This window comes from Anolis carolinensis, chromosome 4, assembly GCF_035594765.1.
Source record: "Anolis carolinensis isolate JA03-04 chromosome 4, rAnoCar3.1.pri, whole genome shotgun sequence".
NCBI classification, from domain to species: domain Eukaryota; kingdom Metazoa; phylum Chordata; class Lepidosauria; order Squamata; family Dactyloidae; genus Anolis; species Anolis carolinensis.
In genome coordinates this window covers 81436687-81448604 of record NC_085844.1, presented here as the reverse complement: position 1 = coordinate 81448604, position 11918 = coordinate 81436687, and the positions used below count along the sequence as shown (strand labels likewise).

Here is an 11918-nt window from a genome sequence, read left to right as displayed (position 1 = left end):
CACGGGGAAATGGTGGCGGGGTATAAATAAAGTATTATTATTATTATTATTATTATTATTATTATTATCCAAGCTAAACGGGCCGGCAGAAGCTTGGATAAGCGAATATCTTGGATAATAAGGAGAGATTAAGGAAAAGCCTATTAAACATCAAATTAGCTTATGATTTTACAAATTAAGTACCAAAACATCATGTTATACAACAAATTTGACAGAAAAAGTAGTTCAATATGCAGTAATGCTTAGTAATTACTGTATTTATGAATTTAGCATGATATATTGAAAACATTGACTACAAAAATGGCTTGGATTATCCAGAGGCTTGGATAAGCGAGGCTTGGATAAGTGAGACTCTACTGTAGTTATCATGATTTTCTATGTGTGAGCAGATGAGCCTGTTAGATGGCAAATGTTCTGCATCTCAAAAACTAGAGCTGATAGGGGGGAACTGGTGTCATTTTGGGAATCAGCAGTTCAAATATACCCAGAAACAGGGCTGACATTTGAGGCACCAAAATGTGTATTGGCCAGTGTAATTTATTTATTTATGTACCTTAGTTCTATCCTGCCTTTCTCCACCCCGAAGGGGACTCAAGGCAGCTGACATATGGCAACCATTAGATGCCTTGAAAACATAGAGTAAAGGTAAAGGTTTTCCCCTGACGTTAAGTCCAGTCGTGACTGACTCTGGGGGTTGGTGCTCATCTCCATTTCTAAGCCGAAGAGCCGGCGTTGTCCGTAAACACCTCCAAGGTCATGTGGCCAGCATGACTGCATGAAGCGCCGTTACCTTCCCGCCTGAGCGGTACCTATTAATCTACTCACATTGGCATGTTTTCGAACTGCTAGGTTGGCAGGAGCTGGGACTAACAGCGGGCGCTCATTCCGCTCCCGGGATTTGAACCTGGGACCTTTCGGTCTGCAAGTTCAGCAGCTCAGCGCTTTAACACACTGAGCCACCACCAGGGGCCCGAAAACATACAATGACTTAATATCAATTTTAAAAATTTAAAATTAATACATATTAAACAATTAAACCATTTAAGAACGATTACATTTGATATCACATCATCCAAAAATATTGTTAGATATTTCATAGGGGAGGTACAAAACCTACTGACTCCATCGATAATAAAGGATGGGGCACTGTCTAAGTCTAATTGGCGCTCAATGTCAGTTTAGCCTTTTTGAGTCATTTCTGACTTATAGCAAACTCTGATTTTCTTGGCCAAAAATGTTCTAGGGGTGTTTGACTTTTGTGAAGGAACAGTGCTTTATGTTGATTTATATAATAATGTTTTGTGTTGTTTTGCATTGGTATAGAGAAAGCAGTGTTTATGTTCAGTGGCTGAATTTGTTTTCTTGTAAAATGAGAGAGGATTTCCAAAGAAGACAAACTGAAAGCAAAATTGTATATTCTGTTCGACCTCGTCCCTGTGGAGCCAGTACCCCTGTTTCCTCTACTACCATCTGATAAAATATGTAATTTCTTGGAAGTTGTCTAGGCCCTCCAGATGATTCTATGATGCGATTCTGCCAGAAATTACCATAGAATCATAGAATCATAGAATAGTAGAGTTGGAAGAGACCTCATAGGCCATCCAGTCCAACCCCCTGCTAAGAAGCAGGAAATCGCATTCAAAGCACCCCCGACAGATGGCCATCCAGCCTCTGCTTAAAAGCCTCCAAGGAAGGAGCCTCCACCACGGCCCCGGGGAGAGAGTTCCACTGTCGAACAGCCCTCACAGTGAGGAAGTTCTTCCTGATGTTCAGGTGGAATCTCCTTTCCTGTAGTTTGAAGCCATTGTTCCTAGTCTGCAGGGCAGCAGAAAACAAGCTTGCTCCCTCTTCCCTATGACTTCCCTTCACGTATTTGTACATGGCTATCATGTCTCCTCTCAGCCTTCTCTTCTGCAGGCTAAACATGCCCAGCTCTTTAAGCCGCTCCTCATAGGGCTTGTTCTCCAGACCCTTAATCATTTTAGTCGCCCTCCTCTGGACGCTTTCCAGCTTGTCAACATCTCCCTTCAACTGTGGTGCCCAAAACTGGACACAGTATTCCAGGTGTGGTCTGACCAAGGCAGAATAGAGGGGGAGCATAACTTCCCTGGATCTAGACGCTATTCCCCTATTGATGCAGGCCAGAATCCCATTGGCTTTTTTAGCAGCCGCATCACATTGTTGGCTCATGTTTAACTTGTTGTCCACGAGGACTCCAAGGTCTTTTTCGCACACACTGTCAAGCCAGGCGTCCCCCATTCTGTATCTTTGATTTCCATTTTTTCTGCCGAAGTGAAGTATCTTGCATTTGTCCCTGTTGAACTTCATTTTGTTAGTTTTGGCCCATCTCTCTAGTCTGTCAAGATCGTTTTGAATTCTGCTCCTGTCTTCTGGAGTGTTCCAAAACTTCCCAGTTTTGTGTCGTTTGCAAACTTGATGATCGTGCCTTCTAACCCTTCGTCTAAGTCGTTAATAAAGATGTTGAACAGAACCGGGCCCAGGACGGAGCCCTGCGGCACTCCACTGCGGCACTCCATAGGAAAAAGCTTGCCAGAGAAAGGAGCTTTTTTTCAGCAAAGAACTGCTTGTCTGAAACCTGACAGAAAGACAGCAGAAGTGTTATTGTAAAGATTGCATTTACATAGGTTAGGAGGACTCCATTATTTGTTTGTTTTTCTGCAATTTAATTGGGACATACTGTACATTTCATGCCTAAAGCCTTTATCATTCTATCACGAAGGGAATTTATTTCTTCTGGGGCTATTTCAGTGAAAACAGACAAACAAATAAGACCACCCACCTGGTGGCAGCAGAAGAGTTCCTGGGAAGGGAACAGGGCTTTATTGCAAAGGACTGCATGCATTCTTTGAGATCAATCTCATCCTCCCTCACAAACAAGATGAGACTGGTCCATGACACCTTCCTCAAGGTGTAAATTGCACAAGATCACCCAGTAGGGGTCTTTGGCCAAGTGGGGATTTGAACTTGGTGCATCAATCAAACCAGTATGCCATACCGCACCACTATATTTCAGTCCCACTGTTACATGGCTGGGGAATGAAGTAGGGCGGCCATTATTGATAAGATCTCTGGGGAGGAAAGGATCAAGCCCCCACTTCCTGGATGAAAAACTTTTAATACAAATTGGGGAAATGGGAGGCTATATCTCCAACATTTATATCTTGGATCCTATGTTGTACAGAAATAAAGCATTTATTTATTTATTTACAGTATTTATTTACAATATTTATATTCCGCCCTTCCCACCCCGAAGGGGACTCAGGGCGGATTACAATGAACACATATATGGCAAACATTCAATGCCAACAGACAAACAACATACATTAGACAAACTCAGAGGCATTTTTAACATTTTTCCAGCTTCACGATTCCGGCCACAGGGGGAGCTGTTGCTTCACCGTCCAGTAGTGGCTGTACTTCCTCATTCCTTTCCTCGTGTTTTGCTGGCAGTTTTATGGTGTTGTAAATTAGCCTCCCGCATAAAGCGTCCCTAAATTTCCCTAATTGACAGGTGCAACTGTCTTTCGGGGCTGCATAGGTCAACAGCAAGCTGGGGCTATTAATGTTCGGAGGCTTAACCTGACCCGGGCTTCGAACTCATGACCTCTCGGTCAGTAGTGATTTATAGCAGCTGGTTACTAGCCAGCTGCGCCACAGCCCGGCCCCAGACAGCATTTTTAGAACATATTGTTCTGACTTGAATAATAACACTAAATTTCTACAACATCACTAGGCTAAAGAGTGGATTTAATCTGTATCTGAAAGTAACCGATTCTTTTTGGAAGAGACCCCCCCCCCTCCCCAAAGGCCATCTAGTCCAATCCTCTTCTGCATTCATGCAGGAAAAGCACCATCACAGTACCTCCAGCAGACAGGGCTGTAGCCAAGGGGGGGGGGGGTGGGTTAGGGGTTCAATCTCCCCCCAAATTTTTCAGATTTAAAAAAAAAACCTGGTTTACTCATGAATTTTAATTGGTTAATCAAATCCCTATGAGTGTCCACTGAGATTTATCCGTTTTGAGTGTCCACTGAAGTTTATCGATGGAGCCTGATTTCTAAGTTATTTTGCATTGTTGCGATTCGCTAAAAAAAAAACTTTCAACCCCCTTCCTCCAATTTATTTTCTGGCTTTGGTCCTGCTGACAGATGACCATCCAGCCTCTGAATAATAATAATAATAATAATAATAATAATAATAATAATAATAATAATAATAATAAGCCAGAAGACCCTGAAGAAGGAGACAGAAGGCCTGATCCTTGCAGCCCAGGATCAAGCCATCAGAACAAATGTAATTAAGGCCAAGATCGAAAAATCAGCTGATGACCCAAAATGCAGACTGTGCAAGGAAACCGACGAAACCATTGATCATATCCTCAGCTGCTGTAAGAAAATCGCACAGACAGACTACAAACAGAGGCACAACTATGTGGCCCAAATGATTTATTGGAACTTATGCCTCAAGTACCACCTCCCAGCAGCAAAGAACTGGTGGGATCACAAACCTGCAAAAGTATTGGAAAATGAGCACGCAAAGATACTGTGGGACTTCCAAATCCAGACTGACAAAGTTTTGGAACACAACACACCAGACATCACAGTTGTGGAGAAGAAAAAGGTTTGGATCATTGATGTTGCCATCCCAGGTGACAGTCGCATTGACGAAAAACAACAGGAAAAACTCAGCCGCTATCAGGACCTCAAGATTGAACTCTGGCAGAAACCAGTGCAGGTGGTCCCGGTGGTGATCGGTGCATTGGGTGCCGTGCCAAAAGATCTCAGCCGGCATTTGGAAACAATAGACATTGACAAAATCACGATCTGCCAACTGCAAAAGGCCACCCTACTGGGATCTGCACGCATCATCCGAAAATACATCACACAGTCCTAGACACTTGGGAAGTGTTCGACTTGTGATTTTGCGATACAAAATCCAGAATATCTATCTTGTTTGCTGTGTCATAATAAAATAATAATAATAATAATAATAATAATAATAATAATAATAATAATAATAATAATAAATCCTAGAGTTGGAAGGGACCCCAACTGCTGCTCTGAGGCCTCAGAGTGAAGCGGGAGCAGCCAGGAAGACACAGCTCCATCGTGTTCTTTGTTCCATCACTATCCTTTTCTTTCTTTTCTTTAATGTTCTAAATAATTTTATTAAGCATTTCCAAAGTAACTGCAGCACCTGAGTCATCTGGCTTCATTGAACAGCCTTCAAATTGCCGAGTGTTACACCCCTTTACAATAGACTTGGCATAGCAACATTGGTCACAGCAGGAAATGATAGTAAGAACAGGAGTAATCTGTTGAATCTTGACTAAAGAATGTAGAGTTCACAAAGGTATTGATCATTTACCTGGTTTATTAAGAGGGTTAGATACCATTTCTTGGCAGAAGAAGAAACACAAATATGCACATGCTTTTTCTCAGGTCAAGGACGATAGTAGACAGTTAAAGTAAAGACCCCTGCTTCAAACAGAAAGCATAGCTAATGTTGTTTGCTGTCTGGAATTTCCATTTCTGAGTGGTGTCCTTTATTGTCTTGATTTGGTGGTTTTTTAAAATACTGATAACTAATTTTTGTTCATTTTTCATGGTTTCCTCTTTTCTGTTGAAATTGTCCATGTGCTTGTGGCTTTCAATGGCTTCTCTGTGTAGTCTAACATGATGGTTGTTAGAGTGGTCCAGCATTTCTGTGTTCTCAAATAATATTCTATGTCCAGGCTGGTTCATCAAGTGCCCTGCTATAGCTGACTTCTCTGGTGGAGTTAGTCTGCAGTGCCTTTCATGTTCTTTGATTCGTGTTTGGGCGCTGCATTTGGTGATGCCTATGTAGACTTGTGCACAGCTGCATGGTATACGGTACACTCTTGCAGTGGTTAGAGGCTCCCTCTTATCCTTTGCTGAACATAGCATTTTCTTAATGGGTTTGTAAATTGTAGGTTTCTTCATCAGTTTCCCTATGCAGTCAGAGATTCCCGTGATGTATGGTAAAAATACCTTTCCTAGGTGGATCTTTGTCTTTACTCTCATGGCTTATTTTTGGTCTTGTAGCTCTTCTGATGTCTGTCATGGAGTACTCATTGGCCTGTTGAGCCCAGTTTAGGTGGTTCAGTTCACCTTGGAGGAGGTGATTTCTGAAGCCTTTAGTGATCTGAGTCTGTCTTCGAACAGAGCATTTTAGTCACTATCAAAGGGACTTTGACCAGGAATTTCCTGTAAATTTATGAAAATAAATCTTGAAGTCATTTAGTTATAGTTCAAGTTATAAAATCTTTTTGAAGTCATTCTGCCTCCTAAGTAACTAAAAATCACTTCTACAGGTAGCAATGTTTGTTGGGACAATAATACTTCTGGTTAGCAAGCATTTACAACACTCTACTCCAGTAAATACTCAAGAATCCAGGATGGTAGGGGTTACAAATATTCTGACTTTATTATAAATAAGAAATACTGTTTTATACATAGAACTGCCAAGTGTTGCATTTTTGTTGTTTTTGTTCACTGCTCCCAGACAGCAAGACCACAGATTTAAGGCAAAACCTTGAGTGAAGGCACACATAGAAGTGCTCACAGTTCAGAATAAAATGAGGGGAGTTCAAGAGGTCTCTTCCTCTGGCACCTGGTTGTATATTTCTGTGAGCAGCTGTTGCATCTTTTCGTTATGCAAAAAAAACCCCCAAAAAACATTGGACCTATACAAATGTGATAATGGCTTGTTAACACAGTATTCGTAATTAAGAGGATTCTTATAAAGGTCTTTTAATTTATTTATTTATTTATTTAAAATTTAAAAATCTGTTACTTATACCAGTTTTAAAGAGAAAAAAGGGGAAAATACTAGAAAGGTAGCAAAAGGGCCAAAAGAAAACAACTGAGTGCATTATTGTCATCCTCTTTTTTTCTTTTTGGGGGGAGAAAGGAGGGGACAGAGAGAAGATACTGTTAAGAGTGCAGACATCTGACTCGTAAGGTCAGATGAAAAATACTGAGGCCAAGTGTGACACATCACAGCAAAATGTTACTTCTAGTTGTATGAAGGCACCTTGGTATAATGTAAACTGATAAGTCATTTGGATAAAAGATGAGGAATGAAAATGCGGTCTTTCTTCCCTCTGGACCCGGAATATGGTCATCTTTAATTTTAAAAGAAAAGAAAAACAAGGCTCAAATGAATAGTTTTTGCAAAGTGGTACAGGCAGAAAGGCCACAGTTTTAAATCCACAGATCTGCTACTTGACATTGGATAGTGGTCTATTTCTCACTGGTGGTAAATACATGCAAGTTTGATACCACTTCCCGCTGCAAATGTTAGGCGTATACAATTGAATGCTCCTTCATCGCTCTCCATATAAAACGCTAGCATATTTGCAAGAACGCTCCCCCTGATAGAGGAGCATTTCATGTGGAAATACTTTTAAGTATGATGAAATGGTATTGCCCAGATACAGGTTTACCACACCAGTGTGAACTAGGCCAGGGTAATATTTCTCCTGTAGGTCCAACAAGAAGCCTTTCACTATTCATAAAACCACAACCAGTCCAAACATAATGTCTGTAAACCAGGAACAAAGTGGAAGTTAAGATAGCGTTTTGCCTCTGGACTAAAGACTCTCACTCGCTCTTCTCTCACTGCAAGTGATAGCCATAGTGGAAACTGCACATTTAATCCAGTACAGGTTCTCTGCTTACTACCTGCTGTTTTAAAAAGAAAAGTGTGAGAGGAGGGAGAGTAGTAAACACATTTAATTCCTGCATAATTCTCAGGGGCAAGATATGCAGAGAGGTCTAAAGAGTATTAGTTGTTTTTGGGCTACACCCTTCTGAAACCTTAAGGCATCAGTGCTGGCTTTAGAAGAGATGGCAACTTGTCTCTCAGAGGAATACATATGATAAACCACTTGATGTGGATACCAGAGAATAGTATTGACTACCATTATGGAGATGCAACGGGATAAATTTGGACAGAGAAATTACCCCATTTCCCTTACCCCACCCTGGAGAATAAACTGTGTGTGGAGTGTTGATTAAGAGGAAGCAAAGGGGAGAGAAACAGTGGCCACTCTGGAAACAATATCAAGCATATTTACAGAGCGAGGTAAGGGAAGAGAAATAGACTTTTCCTCACACTATAATCATGATTAAAAAAAAGACACAAAAAACCCACATTCACACAAAAATATAAATTTGAAATAATTAATAGCACCAGTGTGTGTCAGATAATAAATTTCTTCCCCTCTACGCAAACGTACAAAGTTGCATAGTGTTTAAGGGTAGGTATACACTGATTAAAAAGGCAGGGGGTGGAAGTATCAGGTCAGTCTAATGAGGAAACTGCAGAGGTAGATTGTTTCCTCTTGTTCAGGATTTGGGGAGGGTAGGAGGGAGGAGAGAGAGTATCATAAAAGAAACCATCTGCTCTCTACAAGGAAACTCATCCAATGTGGGGGAGGAAGGGGAATATTCAGTGGGGGAGTGATTCAAACTGAGCAACAAGAAATCAGTTTGCAAATACTGCAAACCCATGGAGTTATTTGTCCCTAGAATTAGTCCTGGCCATTCAAAAACATTCCTTAAAAATGGGTCAGCTAGTATTTGAAATTTCAGACAAGAGGCAGGTTTACAATATAATTCAACTCAATGAGCACTACACAGACCTCTTAGGTTTTACTTTCTATCACAGAATATAATGCCGATATCAAATTTCCCAGGCAAGCCTAACAGATAAAACTCTCTCTGGATGGCTGGTTTCAGTCAAAAATCATTTAAAAAATAATCTGAACTATCGGTTTATACTGCTTATCCAGCTACAAGATATCTCTTGGAGATACCTAGTGACCGGCTGGTAACAGGAACAGTTATGGCCCTAAGCAGGCTCTTCCCAGCTTGAAGGTATGATATCTGCTATTCTTTTCATAAGTTGAAAACGTGCCTGCTGTTACAGGCTAAGGCATAGCACCAAGGAGATCTAACACACTACTCCTTCCTCGTGACTCCTCGAAATGTTTCTGAGACATTGTCCTCTGAACCAGGATATACACAAACATATTGCACTCTAGAAATGCTCTTAAAATTTGGCAGCTGGCTACCAAAGGTATGATTTGATACTAATTTATGGATAAGGTTCGTTCAGTATTCTTGTTTCAAAGAATTGTGAAGTCTACTGGTATTTCTTACACCTGGCCATTAATATTTAATACTTTGGTAGCCAAACCATTTCCTTCATAGAAGAAAGAAGAAAGAGCTGTGGATGAGGGAGAAGGGGGAAAGGTTAAAAGACATCGGAGTGGAGAAGAGGAGGAAGACAAAGCTTGTGATTGCTCCCCAATGATATATCTATTTCCATGGCCATTTCTGTAATTCAGTCCACAGTATTTCACATTTTTGTGTAAATCAAAGGGAACTGTATACGGAGAGGGGAAGAAGGTGGAGTGTCTGAGCATAAAAGTGTGTTGATATTAGCATCTTGAAACTTTTTGATACCCTAGAGGCTGATACTTAATTTGCTTTTAACTCAAAAATGTGCATTTTCCCCCTTTGAACTGGGAGAGAAAGAACTGAGAGCTGTATGGGAGACAAGGTGGGGGTCCTGAAGGACATAACCTAGGAATTAAGGCACTCCACAGCCAAAAGAATTGCTCCACCAGTCATTGAGGGAATGTCCCCCTGCCCTTAGCACACCCTTAGGGTTTTTCAATGGACGGGGTGTTGAAACAGCCAGTTGGTAAGGTCTTCTTGATGTCCTCTAGATTGGCAATGTCTTTCCTGATGGTGCTAATGTCCCTGTTGTATTCACTGATGGCACTGGCTTGCTTTTCTGCTGCTTTCTCTAGATCAGACACTTTTTGATCCAGATCGTTGTCCCTCATCTGTTTTTTGGCAGCATTTAAGGTATCTTCAATATCATTCAGTTTACTTGAATCCACAGGCTCCACACTCCCTGCAAAGTGAAATGCATGAAATTAAAAGGGCATTTGATTAACTACACTCCAATACTGGAACTGAGGAAGAAGATTCAGTCTACAAAAGCACGTGCTTCAACCTTCTTTCTCTGAGTTAGTCTTAAAAGTATTCCAATATTTCTTTGCATATTGATCCAAACTAAATAGAAATAATTTCCACTTGTCAGGAAAATGAAGAACAATACAGATGGAATTTCTTAAAGCAAAATAAATGTACTGGCTTTATTTGTATTAAAAGAACATCTAATATTTGTATCTTGCTTTAAGAAACAAGAGAGATGTAATTCCTTTAACAGTCGAAACCCTATTAAATTTAAATCTGAAATGATGGACATTTTCATGGATTCATCATAACAGACGTTAATTAAGTTTTTCCTTAGCCTATAAAGCCCTTTGTCTAACATTATTTTCTAATGTATGAACATAATTTAGGAGGACATTCTCTTTATTTTTACACTATCAGAAAGCTCCTTAGCTTGTCCATCAGCTATTCATCTTGTTGTTTTGTGTCTTCAAGTCATTTTCGAACTATCATCCTAAAGTGAACCTATTGTGGGGGTTCTTTGGCCAATTTGTTCAAAGATACTTGGCTTTGCATTCCCCTGAACCTAGTGGGTTTCCTTGGCTGATTCAAACCCTATTCTCCAGTCATCCCTGAAACTCAACTACTACCGTAAGTTTCCGTAAGTCAGCATTAACAATTATATACCACTGTTTATATGTATATATCCTAGTCTACAAACATATCCATTAAAGTCACTGTATCTGCCAATACTACCAATTTTACATGTCCACCCATGCAAATCTATATTAGCCACTTGCAGCACAACAATGGTCTGCGGTCTTTCCTAGTTTACTGTTGTAGCATACAACTTCCACCATTCATGAAAAAGACTATGGGCCAAAACATTTGGAAAGTGCTAGCTAGAATAAGAGTGCACAAGCTGACTACGGTTGTCAAGGGAGAACTCTCTTTTTCACAAACTGAATAAGAAAATACATGCCTAACTTCTCGAGGAGGTCATTGATTGTGCTGAGTAAGCTGTTAACAGAGTTCTTTGCTTTCCTTGCATTGTCTTCTGCTTCCTGAGCTGCTTGTGAAGCCTGTGGAATAACAGAAGAGATATATCGTAACTCAGTGCATGTATATAACTCCATATCCAATTAAACACATAAGCCCGATACTTTGTTTTAGCATTAAATGCCCACTTCTAGTGCTGAATTGATTTAAATGGTCAAAATCATCACTTAATATATAGCACCATCACATCATACAAAGCCATTTCCACAGGAAGACCAGGGTGAAATTGAAGAATAGAGAAAAAGAAAAAAGTTGTTCTTGGAGCAGCATTTTCTGTTTCTTTCTGTTAAAGTAACACGTGTGTTGATAAGACAACTAAATGCAACTTATATTGGATGAGACTTTCATAAAGATATATACTTTAAAAAAAATAGGCAAATTTACTCACCATTCCTGCCATCATCATATCTTGATCCGCACTTTCCTGTTTCCTCTTTAGTTCTTTTTCAGCATCTTCCAGTTGCTGCAGCATGTCATCCACTTCTTTGTCCAAATCGGCAACAATAGAGAAGGTCTTGTCAGCATCAGCCTTGGTCTCAGCAGCATTCTAAAATGGGCAGAAACCAAAGTGTCAAAGATCAGAATGAGCCTAAAAACAAATTAAGTACCAATGCTCAAGTGATCCAGTCATAGATAAAATATGATCACTAGGCTTAGGCAACCCAACAGTCTAGCAAGACAGGTCTATATTTAAATGGAGTTACACTGAACTATTTCTTTCATTTTTACTAAAACCTCTTTGATTGGCTTTATTGGAAACTCAGTTTGAACATACAGAGACATACGAGTGAGACTGCCCTTTTCTATAAAATCACAGCAGCCCCTAACTATCTTAAAAACCTTCT

General features: G+C 40.3%; 1 protein-coding gene across 1 annotated transcript in view; it reads right to left on the bottom strand.

Annotated features, from left to right (window-relative positions):
• Positions 1-6441: 6441 nt before the first annotated feature.
• lamc1 (laminin subunit gamma 1) overlaps positions 6442-11918 on the bottom strand; it is a 156861-nt gene continuing 151384 nt past the window's right edge. Inside the window, exons 26-28 of the mRNA XM_062980722.1 lie at positions 11462-11620; positions 10993-11096; positions 6442-9966 (exon numbers count right to left, since the gene is read on the bottom strand). Coding sequence (XP_062836792.1) covers positions 9714-9966; positions 10993-11096; positions 11462-11620 — 516 coding nt within the window. The 3' untranslated portion in view covers positions 6442-9713. The remainder of the gene's footprint in view (positions 9967-10992; positions 11097-11461; positions 11621-11918) is intronic.